The sequence below is a fragment of the Zerene cesonia genome, chromosome 9 (assembly GCF_012273895.1).
Source record: "Zerene cesonia ecotype Mississippi chromosome 9, Zerene_cesonia_1.1, whole genome shotgun sequence".
Classification (NCBI taxonomy): Eukaryota; Metazoa; Arthropoda; class Insecta; order Lepidoptera; family Pieridae; genus Zerene; species Zerene cesonia.
Window position 1 is genome coordinate 6,334,280 of NC_052110.1, and position 27,676 is coordinate 6,361,955.

Below are 27,676 nucleotides of genomic sequence, written 5' to 3' on the forward strand. Positions count from 1 at the left end.
GAGAAAAACGGGTGTGAGTTACATACATACATACATACAAACATACAAGTGAAGCTAATAAAAGCGTGTTAAAAAAATCGTCAAAATCGTTTCATCCAGTCGATAATTCTGAGATAACAAACGCAAAAATGCAGTCGAATCGATAACCTTTTTTTCGAACTCAGTTGAAAACGGAGTTACGATACCGGATATATACTCGTATTACAAATTTTCTCAAATTTGTCAAGTTCACGATTGCATAAGCTCGCAATGTCCACAATATTACCTATCGTTCTTGGTCGGTGGCCAAAGACAATTTAATTAATTGGTAAATTAATTTCACTAGCCGTGATTAATTTTGTAATATTTTATTAGGTACGTGATGTCGGTGATTAGAAACTGAATTCATTGCCAAATCATCGGGTTTTAATTAACAATTATGTATTAGGTAATGAGTTAAGTTATTAAAAATGTTATTGATAAAAAAATAGAAAAGTAGGTATAAGGAATACGGTAATAAATTGTTAAAAAGTTGATTAGCTATATAAGCATGCAATATATACTTCTTAATCATTCGATTAAAGGATCGAATTGTCCGAATTCCAATAAATAAAAACTCAATATGATTAATTGTATTTTGACCTTATTTTTTAGTCAGCAATAATAATGAAGTCTGAGTTAAAGTTAGATAGGTAGCTAAAAATATACAGTCAAAATTCTCTTGAAAAAAAAACTCACTCGTTTCAACTGGAAAAAATAATTAATGGGCTTCATTGTCGTCAATGGCTTATTAAAATTTTGTAATATTTATTTTATTATAATATAATAAAGTATTATTTAAGTACATGCACCCAAAAAAAGCAAATACCATATTTTTTAACGTATGGGCAAATAAATTAGAGATTTTTTCGTATACGGTACCGACATACCGATAAACTGTTAGTGCGTTTTCTTATAATAGTGTAATAGTCTAAATCTGCTTATACATAATAAGACGAGAATAATTTGCGATTTATTAACTTTAACATTGAAGAAAACCGACCGTGGCCAATCAGTAGGTAACTCAGGTAGCTTGCTAATTCTTTCTACTAGCACAGATAACAAGTAATAGTTAGTATTTCGTAGATATAACTTTTTAATAAAAGTTTCGTATGTATTGCTAAAGCAGTTTGTATGTTTATAGGAGTCAAAAATAAATGTCACATTTTTTAATTTCTGTTATAGGTTAGCTATATACTTTATAAATGGTACCATTGCTATAGTTATATTACGAAGGATCATTTTAATTTGATATATTTAATTGTCCAGATGAATTTTATGAACATTATGTAATGTTATTAGCTTTATTGTATCCGATATTCACAAAACGATAGAATTTTTGCAATTTATAGCACATGTTTTTTTTTATATAAATCCTATTCGAACTTACATCGTTCTTCTGAAACGTCTTATCGTATCTATTTTTAATGTATGTAATAAACATAAAGTTATAACTTTTCAGTCTGAGTGAACTGATTTTTTTTGTATGTCAATATTTGTTTTGTATTTTTTTATGAAATATGTTTTTAAACTCATTAATTAGAAGTGAAAATATAGCTCGTAAATAATGCACCACAATATCATCGTTAATAATAAGTTCGTTTATTCGGTAATAAATTAAAAATCACAGCATTGCGTATCAAACATAACAAAATTACATAAGAGCTTAGTATCACAGAAAATTAATCTATTCTTCGTCGTCGTCGTAATATTCGTATTCCTTTTCATGACTTTTCCCGCCCTTTTTGCCGTAGCCTTCATGGTGATTGTAATGACTTTCTTCGCCTTCTTTGCTCACATGTTCTGCTTCCCCATCATCAATATGACCTTTGTTGTGGTACCCAGACTTTCCGAAATCTCCTTTGTCAAATCCAGACACGCCTTTCTCACCCTCCTTGTGACCACCCTCATGTTCGCTATAATGCTTGCTGTCAGAGCCATGTTTCTTAAAATGTCCGCTGTTATCGGCAACGTCATAAAAGTCGTGGTCCTTTTTGAACTCATCCTTGTTGAAAACTTTGTGGTATCCGGTGATGTCCTCTCCTTTGCTGTGGTATTTCTTGTGTCCATGGTCACCGCCCTTGTAGCCCTTGCCAGATTTATGGTGCTTTCCATATGAGTCGGCTTCATCGTGATGAGCTCCTTTCTCCCCGCTGCCTTCGCTGTGATGTCCTTCTTTGTGCACTTCACCGTAATTGCCAGCTTGTCCTTTAGCGAAGTGTCCTTTAGAATGGTATCCTTTACTACCCTTTTCACCGTGCTCTTTGTGATGTGCCTCTTCGTATTCACTCCCACCACCACCCTCGTGACCTAGGCCGACCAAGCCATCGCTATACTCCGCAGATTCCTCTTCCGAGCTCTCATCTTCAGCGTCTTCAATAACAATTGGCTTAGCTGCTATATAGGGCAATGGGACAGGGGCGATGTCATAAGCTTCAATAGTTTTGATTGGCGCTGCAATAGGTAAAGCTGGAAGGAAGTTGGGCTGTTGGTAATGCGCCCCTAACTGGATGAGACTGGCTGGGCCATTGTGGTCATTTCTGTAAATATATCCCGTTGCAGGCGCGCCAATCTGGACCGCGGACGTTGCTGTGGCGACGCACAAAATTGTAATAGGAATCTTCATGTTGAGTTGTTTATTGCACTGCTGGTTGTGCTGTAATAATTTCATAATTCGATTGCTCAATATTTATATCAGTGTTAAGTGCAGAAGGACCATGAGTGTTCCACTGCCACCTTTCTGGTAGCCATGTAACAGTTCGTTTTGCGAGGTTAGAGGTGACAAAGAAGTTAGATAATGAAAAACTTCGCATTGTGCAATGTAGCGCTCAACGCAAATTAGACTATGTATTTTTCTGTTCTAGTTTATTGAATGTCTTGGATTTTTTATCAAATAAATCGTTTAGTTACATTGCACTAATTTAATAAGTTATTAATATCAAAAGTTAGTTAGAATTAGTTTTAGTATTAGTTAGTTAGAATTAATATTGTTGGAATGAAAGATGCTATATAATTAATATCACTACATAACATAAAACAAAGTCGCTTTCTCTGTCCCTATGTCCTTATGTATGCTTAAATCTTTAAAACTACGCAGCAGATTTTGATGGGATTTTTTTAAATAGATAGAGTGATTAAAGGAAAGGTTTATGTGTAATAACATCTATTAAACTACTCCTAATTAACGCGTGCGAAGCCGCAGGCAAAGGCTAGTTTCTAATATAAATAAAAATGTTTAAAAAACAATAGCTAAGTAATTAACTAACGCAACAGTGGCTCGGTGGCTAGGTCCGCTTAAATAAAAAAGACGGGTGTTCAAAACCAGTGTGCAAAAATTAATTAGTAATTTATTTTTATAGACGAACTTTCATGTATCGTTTTTTTTAACGATCTTGTCACTCGCCTATTTTCTATACTAGATTTTTATCCGACAAATAAAACAAAACTCGCATTGTTTTACATACATAAAAATAAATTGCTGTTCGTTAGCCTCGCTAAAACTCGACGTTGCCTGGCCGATTTTGATAATTTTGGTTTTGATTCATTCGTAATAGTCCAGGGAAGGTTTAAAAGGTATGAAATATAAAGAGAACTGTATCACCAAGCTCTGTATGGCGTTGCGAAGTTCGCCGGGCAAGTTCTACATAAAATAGAATTGAGTTGAATTTAAATTAAAGATTTGTTGAAACAAATTTCTTATTATCATTCAGCATAAAATAAATTTAAGCAGTTATATAAAATCAAAGTACTGAGAAATGATTGATATTATGAAATTGTGAAACGAGTACATATTATGCAAAATATTAGTTAAGTCATCAGGAAATATTTTTATACTTCTAAATGAGAAGTGTGTTTTGGCAACAGAAAGTTTGCAGGATCAACTAATGAATATACACAATAAATACATAATACGTAGGCGGTAGAAAACTTTATTTCACCTGTTAACATTACGCTTTCCCTTTAGACAAATGGACCTTTATGTTATGGTCTGGTATATTCTGTATATCTGGTATATTGCAGCAGTCACGAATTAGAAAACAAGATTATTTCAATGCATTCAGTAAGTACGACCTTTTGCACGGATTTAACGCATTAAAGATGTTCCAATGATTGATTTCCCCATGATTTGATGATGATTCAATGATTCAATTCCCCATTAAACTCTGGCTCCCTAACTATATATGTATATAACTATAAGTATGTTTTGTCCTATACCTTAAGTTCCATGAGGCCATTAATATTTATTTTTATCTTGTATGTTTCACATTTGTAGCTACAATAAATAATAAATCAATTAAATTAAGTATACGCCTTGATTGACCCAACATAAAGAATTTACCTGCATTTCTCAGCGAGGATAATAAAGGCTTTAGTTAAGTTTTCGAGGGAATTTATAACAAATGTAAATGTAATGAAAAATTATGTTAAAATATATGTACCAAATAACACACGTTTAATATCCATATATATCTTTAACTTTAAAAATAATTCCGTGATCACAATGTTTAATTTGCTTTCTTATTTCCAACTGAGTCCTCAATCCATCAAATATGTTTTTTGTGAATATTGAAAATCCTTCCAAGGATAATAGATATGTTATTCTGATGTATTTATAATTTTTTTAATTAAAAAGCATTTTACACTTGTGTGTATTTAAAATTAGTATTTTACATAACTTCTCAATAATTTAATCCTATCCTACTAATATTATAAATGCGAAAGTTTGTGGGGATGGATGTATGTGTATGTATGTTTGTTAATCTTTCAGGCAAAAACTACTTAACCGATTGAATGAAATTTGGTACGTAGATAGCTGATCAACTGGAATAACACATAGGCAACTTTTTATCCCGGTATTCCTGCGGGATACCAACATTCGCGGGTGAAACCGCGGGGCGCAGCTTGTAAAAATATAATTTGTCTAAAACTCATGGATAACCCAGAATGTGATCTGTTTGCGGATAGATGGGGATCTTTGTTGTCGGCATGTCTGAGCTTCTGCGAAAGCTACAACTAATCGAATGTCTTTATTTTATATTGTTACTTGTATCTGAATGTCATTAATTGTAATTATGTAATGTATTTAATAGATATAATATATATTATATAGATAGAATATATATTATTTATAAATTAATTTTTTTTTTAGTTAATAATTAATGTTATTGGTGTAAAACCGTTTTAATTATTATAAATAAATAAATAATTAGAGGGATATTTAACGAAAATAAAAATCCAAGATAGAGAGATCTTATTTTATAATTAATATGCATTAAATATATACAAAACTACGAAACATTAACAATAAAACAATAGGAAACACAGTCGGGTTAATGTTTAACTTCGTAGCTGTATCTTTTACTTGCAGCAAGTCCGCTCTTAGCTGGGAAGTCTCCGTAGCTATTTGTAGTGCTGTCTTCTTCGGAATTTTCACTGGTGTTGTCATGTTCAGTTCTTTCATCCCCCAGAACGTCGTGGTGTTCTGAACTATACGCATGCCCATCTCCATTTCCTGCTTGTCCGTTATATTGTGGCTCATCGCTGTATTTGTAACTGTCCTTGATTGCGTCCTTATTGTAGTCCTTTTCATCAACTTTCTTGTATTGAAATGTATTGACTTCATCATTAGGCCCTTTATATGCACCGTACCCTTTATCATTATCCTCTTGATGTTTATAAAGCTTACCGTACACATCGCTATCGTATGGTTTATTATCTTTTCTGGATAGATAGTAGCTCTCGAACTTTTTGGTATTGTAATCCCCTGCTCCTTGTTTCCCATAGCTATAATCTTTCTTTGGACTATAGTCATGATGAACGTCATATCCATATTCTCTGCCGAAATCGTCATTTGCAGCACCTTTAAAACCACCTAAGCTTTTTAAATAATCGTCAAATGTAGATGCGTATTCGTCAAAAAGCTTTCTATAGTCCTCGTCAGCTATACCATCTACTGCATCTTCTGATTTCTCGTTAACTGGTATTACGTGATCTTTGGCTTTTAGTGCTGCTTTGGTATCTTCTGCACTGAATGGAGATCTAAGTGGAATGGGAGCAGCAAATGATTTTGGTTGCTCGTATAACTTTGATAACTGTTCTATCACTTCGGTCTCACCCATTTTTGTAACGATAGCTTCACCATCGCTCCCTTTCTTATAAATATATCCTGTTGCGGCTGGCTGTAGGTCGGATCCCGTCCTACGTACCATTACCGTGCGTTCAACTGTCTCCTGCATTTCCATGCAAGATCCATAAGCAATAAAACAATAAAATAATAATGGAACAATGCGACGTGGCATTTTCTCAGCGTTTTGGTGCAGAAATGACGGCAAAGGTCGCAACAAATATTTATATAGCGTTTATAATAGAGTATCGAACGTTGACATTCATCAATGGCCCGAATCTTGCGCTCTCGAGATTGTGAAACACTCTTCTGTGTCAATGATAATAAAAAAACCTTTAATTTGTACGGTGCATGCCTGCTCGTTCCTCTAGTTAATAAGTCGTATTTCTTTTTATTTACAACACTTTTATGTACAATCCCAGAATATATAAATAGTCTATTATTAGTTTATGCATATAATCTAAGCGATAGGTTATGTTGCTTTTTATGGAACAAAGTTTTTTGCAATTTTGATTGTGTGAAGTCCCGTGTCCTACTGAGGTATGGGTCAGATGATATACATCTGTTTCACTGATCGACTTTTTTATGGACAAGTAAATGATCAGCCTTCTGTGTCCTGCCGGACAGAGACGTTTTTTTGTGTGTCCCCACTGAGAAACCGTCGAACCCAGAACCCCTCGGTTCTACGCTCACGCATTAACCACTGTACCAAGGAGACGGTTAAATTTCGATTGTAAAGCATCTTAATTATACTCCACTGCCCAGTTAATAAATGTAGATATTAAACAGCTCCCTTGCTTCTTTCTTGCATAAAATTCTTGCAGACGAATTAGACCTATACATTTTAACAGATTATAATTTGTACTTGGTTGCGTTTTTGGACAAGGTTTATGCATATGTAAACAATTAGTTTTAGAAACGGTGTACCGAACTTTACGAAACCTTTAATTTTGCTATATATGAACGTCTTACTAATTAAGCTATAAGTATGTATCTTATATGGAATTTAATTGTGATATTACATAAATTCTCAAATCTCAATATGCAAGTAATAAAAAATAAGTTGAAAATCAATCAAAAAATCAATTTATTTTCACGTTTGACCCGTAGCTCGTTATTAGTTTATATTCATCACAATAATATTATGTTCTCCCAACAATGGTTTGCGCTATTCCATCGCCACGGTCTATTTCTCAGAGACATTTATGTTCAGTATGACACTACTCAATTAATGATACGCAAATTTCAACATGATCATATCATATTTAGGAAATAAGTTATTTGTAACCTAGTTTTGATTGCAATATGATGATTTTCGATTATTTCTTTGCCCATACTTTTGATTAAGACAAGGAATTACATATTTAAGCATTTATAACGTTTTGTATGTATATTTAAATATTTTATGACCACGGTATCACCAACTGGTAAGCGGAGATGGAGATCGAGAGATTTGTAGGATGAAATTTAGGTACTTGTACACAAGCCTTTGGCGAGCCTGCATTGGGGAAGTTCCCTTACAGAAAACCGGCGTGAAATAATAGTATACTGTATTTCGTATGATGAGTGTGGGAGTCGGAGACCCGTTTTCTCTAATCGCCCTTATATACTTTCTTTCCAGTCGACAATCCTACCTTTGTGCCCTTCCGCTTAAAAGCGGGCATCGCATTCCCAGGGGCACTACCTTTGTTCATGGGCGGTGGTGATCGCTTACCGACAGGCGAACCAACAGCTCAGCTATCTGCTTATGGCATAAAAAATGTATAATATATATTAGTTTATATATACAATAAAAAAGTAAAAGTACAGTATAAATGTAATATGCGAGAAATCATTGTTATAATTAAAGTTATTTCTTTATAAAGGCTCCGGAGAATATTTTAAATTATAGAATATGATGGTTTCATTTGGCACTTAATTTTTGCAGTTTCGCAAAAACAACAGTCATAAGCAGTTATAAGTTAATTGAATGTGTTGTTATTTTATTAAAGATATTCTTTTAGTCGATGAATCGTTTATGAATGTTTACAATAAAACACGTTAAAGTAATTTTTCAGAAACTGCTATTCAATCATTTCCAAAATGGGTAATACCGATGGAGAGAATAAGAGATCACTTAATGAATGTGATACACATAATTACACAGGTATACTAGATATGTAAGATCATCCTTTCATCAGGACATCACATCATCAGCACTATGCCTTTTATTTAATTTTACGTTTGATATTTTTTTAGTCTTCTTATTGTCACTTTTCACTTCCGTTTTATCTCTTACGTTGATTTCTATGTCAATTGCTCCGTTTATGGTATTGTCCAAAGAACTTTGATCAACAACGCCAGTATAGAAATCTCGTTGGTCAAAATTTTCATGACTTCTATAAAAAAGAGCATACGGTTTATCGTTCTCTTCATTCTTTCCGATTCTTGCTGGTATATGTCTGCTGTTATCTAAAAATTTTACATTGTGTTCCTTGTGGAATTTTATATCAGATTTTGTATTGCTTTTCGACTTATCAGGATTTTTATTAACTTGTCTCGCCTTTTGATTATTTGTTTCCCTTTTCCTGAATTCTTGTTTCCGTTGATATCGTTCAAAAGCTTTTTGAGTCATATCACTAAACATCTTTGTCATTGTGTAATCATTATGTTCTTTACTGTTTTTATGTCCATTTTCGTCTTTTATATCGGCATTTGTTTTATTGTTTGTTTCCAGTAGTGGTAGTTGAGGACTGGATTTACTTGCTTGCAAATGATCAATTTGTGGCTTTGCTACTGTTTTAATGTTAACATTGTTATATTTTTCTTGAATTCCATAATAATCATAGTGCTTACGTTCTTGGAATACAGGTTTTTCTTTAAGTACATCGTTTTTCAAATATGGTGATTTGTAATCCTTTGACATTTCTTGAGTATTTGCATTATTCACTAGTATATTGTTATTAAATTTCCGCACTTGCCATTGTTTATCGTACTCTATATTTCTCCCTTCGTTTTCTTGATTCTTGTCAGGTAGTAGGTCATTTGTTTTAGGTGGATTCTTCTTTACACTGAAGAGTGAATTGATTGCTTCTTCATTGACTAGTTTCATATACTTCTGGTTCGTGTTTCCAACATAATATCTCCTCGGTCCGTTGAATTTTGTTTTAGTATAAGATCCAATGCTAGGCATAGCAGCAATATATCCTAGGTTAGGATTATCATTATACACATAGTTCATTTGTACTGGGAATACAAATTCAAAATACAGAAGCACAGACACAATTTCTAAGATCAGCTTCATCTTGCCGCAAAGGTTGAAAGACTAATGTGAAGCAGATCAATAAAGCAGTTTTATAATTGATCCGAAATATTTATTGATTGTTTATAAACACGTAAACATGTGGTCGATTGTAAACAACTGATTTATGTAGAACAATCTCTGCAATAATTTTCTTTTTCGTATCTCATTGAGCTCAAACTTAGCAAACTGATTACCCTTGTGATTTCACTTTTCTTTCTTCAAATTAGTCAAAATTGTTTTACATAGCATAATTTTCTATATTTTGTGTTATCTTTGGAACTAAATAGGAAACAATAACATCAATACAATTTTAAAAAATCATAGGTCTAGAAATAATTAAATTCGTTTGTTAGAGGCATATACATTTCATTTTGTTTCACTATTTTTTACATGAACCATATATTTATCATTCAATAAATAAAAAAAACATACGATTAAAACTTTGAATATAAATTTTAATTTACGGAACCCTAGTGTACGCAATTGTAATTTGTTTTTAAACACTATCTATTAATCACTAAGAATTATATGCATACATTGTTTAACTTTGTACTACAATAACTAAAAACATGCGATGTTTACTTTAAGCCTGAAACAACATACGAGTGCTAGTTGAGATACGCTTGCAGGTATAACATCACGTTTCACAATGAAAGAATTGATATTACTCACGTTAATATACTTTTTTGTATCGACATGTCTAGCCAAGTTGGTTCACAAAACTACAGACAAGCCTGTCTCTAAATTGGTAGCCGAGGCTAATAAACCTGATGTTGTAACTAAAGATAAAATCGGTGAATATTTAAATGTTCACAGTAACAAACAACGTAATCCTAGGAATCCTACCATCACCCAATCCCCGAAAAATGTAACAAAAAGCAAACCTGAAAAAAAGAAAGTCTTAGTGAAGAAGCCGATTCCTAAATACCAAGAAGTCAACAGCGACGAAGATTATCAGAATCGTAATAAATGGACTAAAAATCAAGACTCGGCTGAACATGAAGATGAAGATTTCAATATTAATGATTATGAGTTTGATGTGAATCATGACGAGTTCGTAAGTGGAAGAAAACCTTTAGAACCGAGAACAAAATTTGTCGCAAAGCCTCAACGTCCTAAAGAAACTGCAAAGACAGAGAAAGCACCAAAGCCTAAAAAAGCGAGATCTTTGGCGAAACAAAAAAATATTTTCCCTAGAAATATAGGCTCTGTGAATCTGAGAAACCCCGCGGACAAAATGAAGGAAGACGATTACGATCAAGAATTTTCAACAACCACACAAGCTAATAAAGATTCTAAGCGCGAGAAAGATGATGATGAAGACAGCGATGAGTTTGAAGATAGCAGTGAATTCACACGCTCCTCTGTTAGAATAGTGAGATCACCCTGGCATATAGGACTGGGAACATACGTCGATAAACTTGGCGAGAAAACTTCAAATATGATGTCAAAATTTTTAAGCATTTTGCCTATATTTCCACAAGTACCTCAAGCAAAGAAATTAAGTGAAGATTTATCATTTTTAGATAACACAGTATAGAATCCATTAAGAGGTTAATAATTTTGCGACGTTACATTTATTCTGATTGTTTGTAAAATGGGGTAATGCACAATTGATTTGTATAAATGCCTCACTAAAGAGTGAAAATTAATGCACGGTTATTACCTTTTGCAATATTTTAGTACATACTTTTAAGAAAGAATAAACCATTCTATTTATATATTTTCAGTTTATGAAAAACAACATCATATGGATCAAAAACTGCTATATTTAGCAAATAATATTACTGTGTTAAGACACATCTGTATTATTTTTCTTATATGGGTGATTAAATGATTTTTTACAAGTATATTTTGTTTTTATTATAATTAAAAAACCATTCTGCATTGCAAAAATAACATTTATTACTAAGTCAACATAATATTTATAGATAGTTTAATTTAAAAAGGGATCGAAATAGTCTGCATTGTTCTGTATCGCAGCCATTCGTGCAATATCTTTATAGTGATGAAAGTTAAAATCGTGTCCATTCGTATTGTATCTGTCCTTATTCCTTTTCAAGTCACTCTGAGTGTCTTTATTTCCAATTTGAGTTAAGGCATTCCCTTCGTTGTTAATTGCAGCGGCCGCACGTGACCCTAAAATCGCTTCAGATCCTCCAATGTTATACTTCGAACCACCACTTTCTGTTAAAGAAGTTTTGTTATTGGTGTTGTCATAGAACTCGTTATCTTCCTGATATTCATCTTTATGATACACTCTTCGAAAACCTTTCTTTTTCTCACCTTTATCCTGTGTTCTATTCACTTTATAATTGGTGTCTTTATTGTGTCCTTCTGAGCCAAATTTATTTGCAAAAGAATCAACAAAATCTTTAAATCCTCTATAACTATCGCCATTGTATCTATGTCTTTTTTTATTGTCATCTTTTATTTTTTCTCTCAAACTTTCATCCTCACGATTGCTGTATTTGTTAAAGCCAGTATCTGCAACTGCTGAATTTTCATCAGAATTATAATCAATGTAATATTTATTCGTCGGAGACTCATGTTTCGGCTCATCAATTTGTAAACGTCTAACACGCTTATTGCTATCATCAATATCTGAATATGTCCTTTTATTATCAAAGTCCTTAATCCAGTTAAGTCCTTTAAACGTTAAAGGATCTTCTTCATAATTACTATCAAAGTAATCACTTAACACTGAAGAAAAAAATGGTTGATTTCCATACATAGGATTATCATAGTTATTATTCGAAGGGTACTCAGGTTCATTTTCCTTTGACTCAGTAGCAGGATTATAATATGGGGGAGGTATGTCATTATTAATAACTTCTTTTACAGGGATGACTCTATCTATTATATCGTAAATGAAGCGTTTATCTTTTGCTTTGTCGCTTTCATTGTCATACTTTATATACTCATAATCATACGGACTCCGATGGAAATACGGCCATCCATCGTACATATTGGAGTCTTTTCTTAAATCATCATCATCCACTCTATAGTCGGTATTACCATTATAATTCATTATGAACTCATTTAAGGTAGTAGGCTTAGCTTCCAAACGTTCAGTATGGTTTTCTACATGGTGATCAGAAGTAGTCTTAATTTTTGTCTCCTTATTTACGAGTGATCTTTCAGAAGTAACATTATCTGTCTTAATAAATTTGTTTGTTCTATTATTTTTATCCTCTTCGTTACTTATTGCTGCGTCTCCGTGCTGGCTTTTATTTGTTATTTGTGTTGCAGATTCGTTTCCAATATTGTTATTAAACACGGAAATTAAGCCTGGTCCATCGTTAACTCTACTGTAGGAATATCCCGTTTGCATTGGAGGTGCGTTCGACCTTGTTTTTCTCGCCATAAAAATCTGATGTTGGTATGTCTTCATTTGAGTATACGCACCAGATAAGAGGTAGAATAAAATTATTGACCGTCTCATTTCTCGCTACATGAGGTGTGCTTTCGCGAACCGTCCAAGAACACTGAAGACAAATTTGTTTACACTGTTTATATTTATTGTTTATCGCAATGAACATTGTTCTAAGAGACAATGGAACCGACAATAGGTCAAAATTATTAAGACATATCCTCACTTGCAAAACTCGTTCAGGATTTTCGCATTCCCGTGTGCATTGTTTATCTATTTTTACTTAGTTAAATTAATATTGCTAAAGAGCTGAAGAATGTAGAATAAACCATACTTATTGAGAATGAATGATGTGAAATGAATTTCTCTCAATTATCGTTCAAATACTTAACAGTCTGCACCTATCATTTTTTTGGCGACCCCATGTAGATTGATAATATCATTTTTTTATGTTACCGTCGGCAATGGAGCTGGTAAGCGCTACCACATAAGGCATTAGGTCCATTGCAGACCTTACGCCTCTACAAATGGATTGCCGACTTTTTGGGAAGGGATTAAGAAAGGATTGGCGATAGGAATATAGGAAAGGACTTGGAAGGGTGAGGAAAAGGATATGGGCTTCCGGCTCCCCCATTCACCGAACGAAACACAGCAGAATGCTATTTCACGCCGGTCTTCTTCTTCGGTGTGGTACTTCCCCGGTGCGAGCTGGCCCATTTCGTGCCGAAGCGTGCTCGACTACCACATACCGACAAATAAATCATAAATTTCCTTCATCATAATTAGTGCCTACGACGCTTGATGAATCTTAGTATAATTTTTAGTATTATTACAGATAACATAATACCATACTAGACATCATTAAGAACTATGTGGTGTTAAATATTTTAAAGAAACTAAAATAATTTATTCATCCGAGACAAGCCACTTCAAATGTCAGTGAAATAAAGTTTATTTTTATGAATAAAAAGCACAGATCAGTCACAAATTATTTATTATGTCAACCAAGACAATTTAGATTTACAAAAATAACGATTCTTTACATTTTGTACAGATCCAAACTCGATACATTTATCATAAGACACATCACCTCTTTTGGACTGCGATAAAAATTTATTACAGTAATAACACATTTCTTATTGCTGCGATTTTAGTTTGGTGCAATGTTACGTAGAAGTTTGTCGGTGGTCAAAACAACAAAACATATGTTTTTTTGTCTATTACAGCTCATTTATTAAATATTTTTAGAGATTAAGAGAGGAATCACATCTGACTTATTTGTATAATTCAGTTTTTTTAATAATTTCAGAAGTCTTTATATAACATTAAGACATATGGGGTTCATTGAAGTTATAAAGACATCACATCATTTTCACAGGCACAAGAGTTTTCTCTAGAAGATTTAAATACATATTTCATTTTTCCGTTTAATTGTATAGACACTTAAATATCTGTGAATGAATATTTTAGATCAAATAAAATGAACATGGGAGTGTCATAATATAATCATTTACAGATAAAGTTTAGCACATTTTTCGTTTTTGCAGTATTGCCTTTTTATTATTAACACGCTTTTATTAGACGTGTATGTTTGTTTGTAACCGACTCGTTAAGAATACATTTTGACCAACATTAAACGGACAGATGTAATTCAAACTTTGTAGAATTACTAGAATCGGTGACAATGCATTAATTTTATTAATTTATCTTATTCCCTTGACTACGGCCGGCATGATTATATATTTTTTAACATTCTGTGTAAGAGCAAGTAAGACAATTTCATTGATTCGATAATTTAAGCGTGTTTTATTTTATTATTTTTTTTTTCTAACTATGTTTATTATTTACTAATTCAAAGAAGAAACAATGTATGAAGAATAGAATAATTATCAAAATCACGAATGCATTAATAATGCTATTAACATATTTGGTTATAAAATGGTAACATATACCATCAATAGCAATTGAGTTAAAAAAATATTACATTAATATCCACAGATAAAGTTTTCTTTTTTTCGCATTTTTCCTTTCTTTAGTTAGAATAACGTTTATGTTTCTCCGTTTAGAGGTGATCGCATACTTGTCATCAACGATTGCAGTAACAAAGAAATAAACATCACACGAAGATATATTTATTTATATTCATTACAGATTGTAACGTATGTGGTTCTTCTTTACGATCTTTTTCTAGAACATTTACCGTATAAAATTTCTTCCAAAACCGTACAAACAGTTCGTTTCCATCCGGACAAGTACGCAATCCACCAAACAAAAGATAATTTTGACATTTGCGATATATCTGTCACAAACGTCAATAGTGTCACCATGTTACGTGCAAAAAAATACGAGTTATACATTCAGTGAATAAAATGTATCTACGCATGCAATTTAATTTGTAAATAAAAAAGGAAATCATCCCATCCACAGATCTCAAATACAACATAAAATAAATGCAATGATAGAACATTCATTTCATGTGGAACAGAAATTGTTTTATTTTAAAATTTCACTACTAAAATACTTTACACATTTTCCACATTTTTTTATTGTTATTTAATCAAATAAAATCAATTATTATAATGAGACATGCAAATTAAAGAACAAAATACAAATTTCATTGAATAACGACGAACAATTAATTACGATTTATAATCTATATATCCCGTGAAAAGAAAAGACATTTCTTTCGTGTGTTTATTAAAAAAAACGCACATAATAAATAAAATGAACACTTCACAGTCATGCGACTGTAGTCTATGAAGTTCTAGACAATATTTTTTATTTTATCTATATCAACCATAGTCAATTGTCGATAACGCGTCTATAGATCAATAGACGATTCTCTTAATATGTAAATATGCGCGCAGATTTTGGTCTAATTACCTAAGCAGACTAGATACGAGGCACACCAAGCTTACATAACATTTGGTATAAGAATATTATATATATGTATATATAAAAAATAAACAAAAACCGTTGAGTGAAGAAAGCGTGTGGGACCTTGAATCTTTTAATTATCTATACGACCATATTAAATTATTATCTGTCTATATAAATTAAGCCAGAATAGATGAAAAGAAAAACTTTTTATTAAGTATTTAACGTTAGTTGATATTGACTATATTACCTTCTTTTATCTGTGAAAGAATTTAGGTTAATTTCCCAAAATATAATCTTTTAAATCCTTTTAAATAATCTTTTGAACCTTGAAAATTATAACTTGAAAAAAATACACTCGTATTGATAACCTCCTCCTTTTTTCAATCGGTTGAAAATATAAGGTGTTCTGATTCATCACAACACAACAGACTGTGAAAATAATCACACCACAATCTAATCCATATTTCAATGTTTTAAAACAGCGTGAACATAGAAGGAGAGGGACAGACGAAAAAAAATATTATTATGCATTGCAACCATTCACACTCGACTCACAATTGAGACTGACACGAAGAGGGCGAAATTTAACCGTTTTTTTTTCAATAAAATATAAAGAGATCGTCTTATACATATTGGCAGTTCCCGCCAGACAACATACTACGCTAGATAAAAGGCTCTTCATGCATATTATAAAATGGTACAATAGTTAAAAAAATATTTCATAAAAAAAATATACTTGTGACGGCACTGAAACGAATCATCAATAACATTTAAAATTGCATTTATAATAAGATCGTATTTAAAGATAAAAAGTAGAGTTTTTCTTATGAAAAAAAGCACTAAATAAATATTGCACCGCCCAACGCTTCAGCCTCTTGAATATAAAACGAAAGCTTATTTATCTCCGCCCTCTTCGCACGAAATTGACTACAATTAGAACTAACTACGCTAAGATGACCAAAACCTGCGCATCTATATGTATATTTATCACTGTATTATTATAAAAACTGTAATATATATATACATATATTTTATTATATTATATGATATTATCTAATGAGCTACTTAAATAATTGTGAATAACAAATAATTATACTATATTATAGTATAAGTAACCTTCATAGGAGGCCCGTGTCCCAGCAGTGGGAACATATATGGACTGATGATGATGATGATGATTGTATTAGTAAGACAGAATTTAAGTGACATGTCATTTAATTTCTGTCTCCCTTTCGATTTCTTCCTTTCTTCCCTTCTTTTTTTGTACGTTCTATAGAATGTACGCACAAGAATATATTTCACGCATTACTATAACAACATAACTAACCTTTTAACCGACTTCAAAAAAAGAGGATTATCAATTCAACTGTTTTTTTTTTTGGGTTTTTGGTATATAACAGTATTTTCACGATTTATTGATAAATTTCATAATTGTGGGCGCCATTTTGTTAAGTTATATAGCCTATGTCACTACCACAGTTTAGACAACGACACTTCATATGTCAAAATATAACATTATTTACTGCACACATTTTTTTTTTTGTTATCCGCGAAACAAAATTTTCAGTAGAACTTTATTAAGCAAAAGTTTTATGCACTCAATGAATACCGCCAAAAAAAATGCACTCAATAAAATACCGCCAAAAAATATTGCTATTCACAAATATTTAACAACAGCCAGATCAATGTCAACAAACTGCCGTAACGATAATACAGTGATACTCGTTTATAAAAACACTTAAACATCATCCGCAAATGAGGTCACATATCTTTTTGTTTACATGGAACATTTTTTGTCTCCCTCTTCCTTGAGTTCAATATTATTAGTACAAGAGAGACAGACATAGTTTATACTTTATTTTCTCTTTATATCGATAAAATAATCAAATATTAATTTACAAAAAAAAAAAACGCCAACTTTAGACTGTAACTTCAAAACGCTCCACAGATTCAAAATAGTGACGTCATTTTCGCATATTATCAACTCATTTTGACCAAAAAGGGAACATACAATACGATAAAAACTTTCTCAACAAAAACTCGTTTACACGTTGCCATGACAACGCAAGCTTAGGGCTGCCCCTTCGCGAGCTACGTATCTATGTCCCTTTCGATCAAATCATCATAACTATAATTAATTATCATATCATATTGATCGTGTGAGTCTTCACGGCTGCGCAGTGGCGAAGAGTAAATGCACCTGTAAGAATATTGAAATATTCATTTTTATTAAGAAAGAAAGAAAGAAAGAAAGAAGAAAGAAAAAGACATTATTACATTTATTTTTGAGCACCTTTGTTTTTTTACTAAATATGAATAGCGTCTCCTTGTCCACCAGGTTGCCTGGAAGAGATCGCTATTTTAGCGATTTGGTGCACAATAAAGTATTTTGATTTGATTTGATTATTACTCTCTTTCGTTTTTATTACAGCTTGTATACTGCGTCCCGCAGTTTCACCCGGGTAAATTATTTTTTCCTTTGAATCCCAATGTTCTTATGGGAACATTGCAAAAAAAAAGTAACTCAAGGTATCCTAGTTTATAGCTATCCCCCAGTAAAAGTCCTGTCAATATCGGCGCGGTGTATTTTTACAGTGATTAGCCGAAACAAACAGACAGACAGACAACAATTGTAAAAATGTTATATCGGTGTACTTGTCGTATATACATTCATATACATGTAGTAAAAAACGTTTACTTCTATATTACAAACGGACGCACCATTTTTATTTATATGTATAGATATAACATTGCATATATAACATAGATAAACAAAAAAATACCAGATCTATTATAACGGTTCGCCTGTGGTACATATGTAGACTACAGCATTGAGGGATCATATACATATCCAAAGGTGAATTTTTTTTAAAACTCGGCCCAGCGCGGCATTAGACAAACAAACAAACAAACAAACAAAATCTTACGCATTATATTATAGGTAATTAGTAATTAACTCGAGTTTGAGTTGTAGAGTACGACTTGAGTATCAATTAAAAATTTCTATAATTACTGGGTGCCATAACAGTAACCGAAGCAGTGGCGGCTCAGTGGTGAGAAACTCGGACTTCAAAAACGATCGAAGTCGGGGTTCGAGACCGAGCGAGCATGCAGGAAATAAATAGAATTTTCAATTTATCTGCACATGTGGATAACATCATCACTGCTTATAAACGGTGAAGGAAAGATTCAAAAGTTCGACGACATGTGACATCTGCCAACCCGTACTAGGCCAGCGTGGTGGATTATGACCTGAACCCTCATAGGAGGCCTGTGTCCCAGCAGTGGGAACATATATAGGCTGATGATGATAACAGTAACCTATATATGGGCATATTATTTGGACTTCGAATTCGGTTCGCGAACGGCTGCGTATAGAAACGTGCACGTCGCGGCACGTGTGACATTCCACATGTAAACGCGTCGTGCCATGACCGATCATGTCGTGACACGTGTGACTTGTTTTATGTTCTCAATTAAAGCGTTCTGGCACATCTAAACGTATCATGCCACAAGTGACTGCGTCGTACCACGAGTGACGTATCACGTCGAAGCGTGTCATGTTACTAGTGACTGTGTCGTGCCACGTGTGGCGCATCACACGAGAGCGTGTCGTGCCACATCTGATCGTGTCATGCCACGTGCCAACCGCGGTCGTACCGTGTGTGAGCATGCGGCGGTCAGGAGGGCGAATGCAGCGCGCGGTCGGCGAGCGAGCCGTCCCACGCCGCTTCCTTGTGGAGCGCCGCTTGTCGTTTCTTTTCTGGAATTTAATGTGAAAATTAAAAGAAGGAAATACACTTTTTTTTTACACAGTATAAATGTATGCGTTGTTCTTTGCTAAGTATGTGATTTGTGGAGACGTAAAATAGTTTTCTGTGGCGTGTTACATGACTTGCTCGACTGAGCTTTGAACAAATGCATGAGATGTATTGAATCCACGCAATATGCACCAATTGTCTGCATCTTATACGGTGTATCGTGTAGCACGCATAGTGTAAAATGTCACATGTTTAGTATCATATATAATGTCATGTGTGGTACTGTATCGTGTCACGTGTGGTACTGTATCGTGTCACGTGTGGTACTGCATCGTGTCACGTGTGTACTGTATCATGTCACGTGTACAGTGCACAGTACAGAGCGGCGCGCGCACCTCTGGCGAGCGTGATGAGGCGGCGCTCCTCGTCGCGCTCCTGGCGCGCGGTGCTGAGCCGCACGCCGAGCGCGCCCGACACGAGCCGGCGGGCGAGCGCCGTGCACGTCTCGGGGCGTTGCCTGCAAACGATACGTTTACATCTTTTTATTGATATACTAGCGGTCCGCCCCAGCTTCAGCCGTGGCACATATATAGGCTATCTAAAACTGAAGAATTTTTCAAAACGGACCAGTAGTTCCTGAGATTAGTGCATTCAAACAAACAAAGAAACAAACTCTTCAGCTTTATAATATTAGTATAGATTATTGTTGAAAATCAAAAGATTAAAAACCATATTTAATATTAGTTTGATCGTAATAAGAATGAACTGCAATCCTACCTATAGGTAGCCTATATTACTCTCTAGCTTCTTATTATCGCCAGACACAGAAATTCATTCAACTACATTTTCTGAGAAGCTATTTTGAATTATGAAAATATATCATTCAATATTTAACACCGATTCGGAAAACAGTTTCTACAGAGAAGAGTCGGCACTAAGCTGTGAAGTGCCTCTTTTAAAAAGATATGTTTTTTTATTATTATTGATGCCAAGGACTTGCTGCACTCTGGTTTTTAAGCGACAACATTCCATGGACGTCTATCTTCCATATATTAATTAATGCTGAAGAAGGCTCTCTGAACTAGTCATATTTTATTACACGTTTTTTTACGGGTTTTAGCACTACAGTAATAGCGTACACCATGACCATTGATTCGTTACTGTATGGAGCCTCAAAAAAAGGCATTTAAATTTTAACTATTCTAGAGGTGAAAGAAGAACGAAAAAAAAAACAAACACACTTTCGTTCGTATAACATTAATAAAGAAATAAAAAGGACACAATCACAATAAAGCAAGAGACCTGTTAGCAAAAGTAAAAAACAATCCCTAAAAAAAATTATCGGACAATAGAATCTAACTACACTGGCTAACGTCCGATGAACACAGAACAGTTTGTGTATGCTATTGGAAAAAACATGGCATACCCGTTTGTTGCTTGTCAAAGGAAGGTATTACATTATATAAAGTTCTACCATGATGTGTGATCTGCCATGTGGCGTACCTACAATTGTCATTTTTTACATAAATAATTAATTAACAATCATATTTATACATATTTTTGTTTGTACCAAGCGCAAAATAACAAAGGCGCGATGTGTAATTTTATTGCCCATATTAAAATTTAATAGATAAATATCATGTATTTAGTTCAGTCAGTTATTTATTTATGACTAGCAAACCCCGCGAACTCCGTTTCGCCACCAGATGGCTTCGTTTTTTCCGCTTTTCTGTTGAAATTTTTCCGGAATTTTCTTTGCTCTAAACCTCACGACGCCCAAGACCTTTCCAACGAATGCAAAACCGCGGAAATCGGTTCGTGCGTTCTGGAGTTATAGCGTCAGGAAGGAAAACCCGACTTATTTTTATATAGTAGAGAAGATAGGTCAAAATATTCGTTAAGTGTGTAGAAAGTGCAGTGGTGGCTCAGTGGTGAGAACCTCGGACTTCAAAAATCGACAAGTCGGGGTTCGAAACCGGGCGAGCGTGCAGGAAATAAATTAATTTGTCAATTTATCTGCACATGTGGATAACATCACCACTGCTTAAAACGGTGAAGGAAAATATCGTGAGGAAACCGGCATGTCCAAGAAACAAAAGTTCGACGACATGTGACATCTACCAACCCGCACTTGGCCAGCGTGGTGGATTATGGCCCGAACCCTCATAGGAGGCCTGTGTCCCAGCAGTGGGAACGTGTATGGGCTGATGATGATGATGATGATGATGTAGATGTGTAGAATGTCATGCGATATTTTCAACTCACCTGTACGGCTGCAGGAACTCGGCGCATTTCTTCGCCTTGTTCCTGGACTCGAGTGTCGCCGCGTGCAACGGCCGACATTTGGCTAGCGAGCGTTGCGTCGATAACACCTCGGCAGCTGGAAATTACGGAAAAAAAGGAATAAGTTAAACATATGTGTTGTGTCATTCGATTCTTATTAAAAAAAATAGCAAAAATTAACAACTAAAACAAAATGTTAAAATAAAATTTCTTCGGGAGGCGTTTTCAGTGTGTGCGATTTTTATCCCCTTTCACAAAAAAGATAAAGCTCTATTTTACTTGAAACATGTCGATAAAATGACTAAATTGTTTGTAAGACTTCCATATATAGAAACACAATTGCGTTCTTGATTTAAAATTCAAAATATTTATAACGGGTATGAAATAATAAATACTTAGCATAAACTGCGCATGGTTCGAACCTAGATGGCGCTGGATTAACTGTTTCGAGATTAGAACAGACTCGAAAAGCATTAAGGGAGAAACTAAAACATTCGAGTTATAGAGGATTTACTCAGGTGGATTTTTATTCGATATGAAGTTATTGAATTGTTAAACATTGAAGAGGCGAAATAAATAAATATGTTCGAAAAACAGAAGTGAAATATTTCTAGAGGAAAAAATATAAGTTCTAAAATGAGTTGCAGTAACTCACTAATTACTTCGGGAAAAGAACAACACATTTTATTTGTGTTACCAAAACATTTTGAACAAAAAATTAACTACACCGCTATCAAATTGTCACAACTTGCCTAAATTTACACTAGACTTTTTTACAATAGAAAAATAATCATCATTATCGGTTCTTCGAGTCCGTAGCGTTGAGGTAACAAAGCCACAGAATTTTCTTTTTTGCATTTTATCAATTGATAACGACCTTCTTTTTGTAAAGTCGGTTGAAAATGAGACAACCACAGGTAGATAGATAGATAGATAGATAGATAGATAGATAGATAGATAGATAGATAACACTTTATTGCACACAATAATTTACAGGAAAACATAGATAAACACAAACAAAAGAGACAATATGCAGGTACCGATAGATGACCGTTCGATTCATTAAACCCTACCTCGCACAGGGTCAACATCCTCGGTTTGACTGGTCTGACGCGTCTCGTTATTACGGTACCTGGATGTTTGTAAAAACTCCACTCTTGTAATCACAAGAGTCATTAATCGTTATCCCTTACTACTGTTATAAATACGAATGTAAGTCGATCTGAGTCTTCTACTTGTAATAAGACGATGCGTCTGTTCATATGTCATCGACTATTTTTTAAGTTTCGATTCATAGAAACACCATTGAGTCAAATTCACCTTCCAACCAACTACATGACAACCAACAAAAATATATCGTTAGACCATATCAAACGTTTATTACTTAGTCCTCAGCTCGCGGCTTCGCCCGCGTAGTCAAAGAAACGACCGCATAGTTCCCGTTCCCATAAGATTTCCGGATTAAAACACATTATGCTATGTCAATTCTCCGGTATTTCTACACTTGTACCAAATTTCATACAAATCGATTCAATTGTTTGGGCGAGATGAGACAGACAGACAGACAGACAGAGTTACTTTCGCGTATTTATAATATTACAGGGGATGTCACCTATTCCTACGTCTCCTATCACCATACTCGGTTTTGTTTTTCCGAACAACAACCTACATACCGCCGGTTCAACGACACAATGACGCAACGCTAAGCAAGTGGGCCGGCGCGCACGCAGCCCGGTTGCGCTAAGCAATTACTAGTCTGGTATCGATACGTGCATAGCTCTGACGGTGTAGGAGTGATTAAATAAATAAAAAAATGAAACGTAATATAGTAAAAATGTATTTATTTATTTATAACTAGACCCTCCCGTCTCCGCCCGTATATAAATATTCCTGTTTTATCCCAAGGGAGTATTAAATCGAGTATTAATCGTCAGCTCGTACCCTGTCTGCATACATAGTGTTTAGAAATTAAAAACGGGAAGTCTCCCCGTGACCACGCTCGCTGTAAAGTGTTCGAAAAGTCGGGTTAATAATATAATGAATTAAATCGCGTTTAAAATCCGTTAAAAAAAGTTTTTAATTTCTAAATGTATAATACTCGCGTAAAATCAAACACAAGAAAATACTAAATCACAGAATTGTTGAAAACCTATTTATTCAATATTAAATTCAACATTGCAAAAACAGCAACAAGATTTTAATACCATAATATATATTATACCATAATTTTATATTAGTATTTAATGCATAACCATATAATATCCTGGAAATTATAGAGAAACAAAATCGTAGCCATAACTGAATGAATTATGTAAATAGATTATTATCTGTAGCGGCACTTCAGACACAAATTTAACACATCCTGCATATTGACCTTAATATCAGACAGCCTAAAACAAAAATGACAGCAAATTGTAAAAAAAAATGCGTATCATACAAGCTGAGCATATAAGTAACATAATATAGTAAAATGAATCATATAATAATCGATGGTGTCTAATAATATAAATTATAAAGATACCAACATAATTAAGCTGAGCGTTTGTTAAAGCTAATCTCAGGAACAACTGATCGCAATAAAAAAATATGTTTGATTAATTATGAAGAGTTTGTTAGAATATCTCAACTAGGACCTATAGAACTGGAGCATCAACTAAGAGTATAGCAAACTACGCGTTAATAAATAAATATAATTTATAATACTTAAACCAATTGAATTGTCTCACATGGTCTAAGAGAGTATACGTAAGGAAATTATATAATCCTGACGACCCTAATCAGTACAGATAAATTCATGAAATTATTGAAATATTACCGATCTTACATAACTGTACAAAGTTTAAATGAAAAATCTCCGTATAAAATGAGTAAAAATCAAATCTAAAGGCATCGACCACATACAAACATACCCAAGTGAAGCTAATAACAGCGGGAACCTCATCCAGTCGGAATAAACGCGGAAGAGTTAAACAAAAGCGATAGACATTATATATAACACGGGTAAATACCGTCGATAGAATGCATCTCGGATAGTATTTTCATCGCAAACCCGTTCCAAGCCCACTTTCCACTTTGGGCTTAGGAAGTTACAGTTAGGTAATGTGATGTAAGGAGTTATTTTCAGTTCACGTCTCTCGATAACAGACAATGATTACAGGTTTTGGTTGCTCGACCTGCGTAATATCGCTTATGTATTCTGACAATAATATACTAGATGGTTACATTGATATCCTACTTCTACTATCTTCTATCCATCTACTGTAATCCTACTAATATTATAAACGCGAAAGTTTGTAACGATGTGTGTATGTTTGTTACCCTTTCACTCATAAACTACTAGAACGATTGCAATGAAATTTGGTACGTAGATAGCTGGACAACTGGAATAACACATAGGCAACTTTTTATCCCGTTATTCATACGGGATACAGCTAGTTGTTAAATAAACTTAACATTATGAAGAACACCTTTCTTATATACGTTTGTCCCGTATACTCTTAATTAGTTAATTCCCTATAAACTCGCAAATTACTTAATTTTTTTCAATTAATTTATTTATTGATAGTTATTACATAACTTATGAAATTTTATAAATGTTGCATCATCATTCATCAGAGTTCAACCCGTACAGAGCGGGAAAGGCAAGTGCTAAAAACTATTAAAAAAAATAAACGACACAATTCGTTCAATAAGTTGACGGCGCTATTTCCACGAGTTCAGCAAGATTCCATTTTTTTTTTTTAATTTTTATTGTCTACAAAACCGATGTTTTTGGGGAGGCAAGTTGGTACCGTTCCAAACTCTAAAATGGGACCAAAAGACAACAATTTCCTATGAAACACAAAAATAATCGCGTCAATCGATTGTAAACACACGCAGTTATCGAGTTAAAACAAAGCGTATCAGAAAAACAAGAAAAATCAGTAACAGTAGAATAGACAAACCACTCTAGTTTATGGGAACGTGTATTGAAGAGTAAGTCTTAGACCTTCATATGTCTACTGGCATACAGCTTTAAGAGCCGATTGTGCAACTAATAGTTAACCTATTGCATTCATCATATAAAATGATTCATCTAGAAGCTTACCTACCTATTAAACATACTTTTATTTGTAAGTTTCTCAACAACTATTTTAGACTATACTAGCTCAACCCGCGGCGTCACTTGCGTGGTACACGGCTAAATGTACCCTTTCAACTAATCCAGACTATATTCTATCTCTGTACCAAATTACATACAAATCCGATCAGCTGTTTTGCGTGATGGACGTTCGCCGATACAATCATACATCCATACGGTCTTACAAACGTCGACAATATAAGATGGTAGGGCTTAAGACTAGGATAGCGAGGACAAGCGCTCAGAGCCTAAAACTTAGCACCTTTACATCACGACATACCACCAGCTAGAATCACGATTCACGACCCAATTACACCGCAATAGCATTGCACGTAACAAACGTGGAAGTGAACGTCGGGAAGCGCACAGTCAAGCGAACAATCATAGACAATAACACGATTGAACACGAGTGACTATCACATCTATTGTTTCTATGATATCGTGTTGGTTATATTAACATATGCGAGATTAAATCGTTCATGTAGATTTTAACTTATTTATAATATACGTGAAATAATTGTGAAATCAGCGAAAAGAGCGTTCGTTAAAACAGTTTTTTTTGAATAATTATTTTCTCCTAAAGAAAGGTCAATGACGTCCCTGAAGATACTCCATAACTCTAAAATGGGACCAATTGGCAACAATTCCATGTCAAACACAAAAATAAACATGTAAAACGTTTGAAAACCCACGGAGTTATCGACAAACAAAACAAAAAAAAAAAACAGACAAAATTTTGAATTATTATTTTTTTTTTAATGTCATAGTCGGCAATGGAGCTGATGGTAAGCGATAACACCGCCCATGAACATTTGGAGAGGTGTAAGATCGATTGCAGATATATTATCTGTATAGATATACAATTTCCTGACAAATTTTATATAAACAGTGTTTTTCACATAAAATCTAAATCAACAACTTTGAAAACCTCATATATTCATAACATTTAAATTTAAAAGAGCAAATCTCATTTCACAATTACATAAAAAAACAGATAATTATTTATTCAAGTTTGGTATTACGCGAGTTTTTTTATTGATACTTACATGAACACTAACGGATTTCAGACATTTATTCATAACAATATTATTTATCCCAACATCGACCGCCGACAATACCAACATAAACTTTTCAATCCTTTCAAATCCATGTTAACCGACCAAAGAATAAAAAAACAAGCAAACATCACGTAACACGATTGGTCAAACTAATTAACGAAACACATAATTCTAGCAAGCAAGTTCAAGGCGCTGCGCACGCGCGCCGCATACGGTAGATATTAAACAGTACACGACGACGCCGTGCGAAAAAGTGGCACGCGCTATTGAAAATTGAAAGTTGTCGCATATCTTATTATCATATAGCTCATTATGTTAAGATTATTTAACAACTAGCTGCGCCCCGCGGTTTCACCCACGTAAGTCCGTATCCCGTAGGAACATCGGGATAAAAAGTTGCCTATATGTTATTCCAGTTGTCCAGCTGTCTACGTACCAAGTTTCATTGCAATCGGTTCAGTCGTTTTTGCATTAAAAGCGCAACAAACACACACATATCTTGACAAACTTTCGCATTTATAATATATAGGCGGGCCCCCGCCTACATCAGGGTCGGCCATAGCGTCGCACGTGGGTATTGGGCGATTAAAATAATGTAACAACCAGATTAAGAAAAATCAAACGTTATTTTAGATTGTATTTCTACAAAAAAATAATGAGGGATTGCGTGGAACTTTAGCGATTCGTCTGAAACGTGGTGCGCACGCCGTTAATGTAAGTTTCACACTGTTTCAAAAATGGCCGCGCTCCATCGACAAGACGCTCCGCTAGACTGA

At 34.0% G+C, this 27,676-nt stretch overlaps 4 protein-coding genes across 4 annotated transcripts in view; 1 reads left to right on the forward strand and 3 right to left on the reverse strand.

The window, feature by feature from the left end:
* Positions 1–1,604: 1,604 nt before the first annotated feature.
* Positions 1,605–2,662, reverse strand: LOC119829019 (hornerin-like). The gene has a single exon (XM_038351374.1). The coding sequence runs from the start codon at positions 2,642–2,644 to the stop codon at positions 1,706–1,708; it is 939 nt and encodes a 312-aa protein (XP_038207302.1). The 5' UTR covers positions 2,645–2,662; the 3' UTR covers positions 1,605–1,705.
* Positions 2,663–10,074: 7,412 nt separating this feature from the next.
* On the forward strand, positions 10,075–10,965 carry LOC119829193. Its single transcript, XM_038351595.1, has one exon. The coding sequence runs from the start codon at positions 10,075–10,077 to the stop codon at positions 10,963–10,965; it is 891 nt and encodes a 296-aa protein (XP_038207523.1).
* A 396-nt stretch (positions 10,966–11,361) lies between these two features.
* LOC119829194 (putative uncharacterized protein DDB_G0282133) lies at positions 11,362–13,321 on the reverse strand. The gene has a single exon (XM_038351596.1). It carries the CDS (start codon positions 12,868–12,870, stop codon positions 11,362–11,364), a length of 1,509 nt encoding a protein of 502 aa, XP_038207524.1. The 5' UTR covers positions 12,871–13,321.
* A 454-nt stretch (positions 13,322–13,775) lies between these two features.
* LOC119829094 overlaps positions 13,776–27,676 on the reverse strand; it is a 40,288-nt gene continuing 26,387 nt past the window's right edge. The window contains exons 6-9 of the mRNA XM_038351478.1: positions 21,705–21,819; positions 19,835–19,956; positions 19,339–19,441; positions 13,776–17,878 (exon numbers count right to left, since the gene is read on the reverse strand). Coding sequence (XP_038207406.1) covers positions 19,359–19,441; positions 19,835–19,956; positions 21,705–21,819 — 320 coding nt within the window. The 3' untranslated portion in view covers positions 13,776–17,878; positions 19,339–19,358. The remainder of the gene's footprint in view (positions 17,879–19,338; positions 19,442–19,834; positions 19,957–21,704; positions 21,820–27,676) is intronic.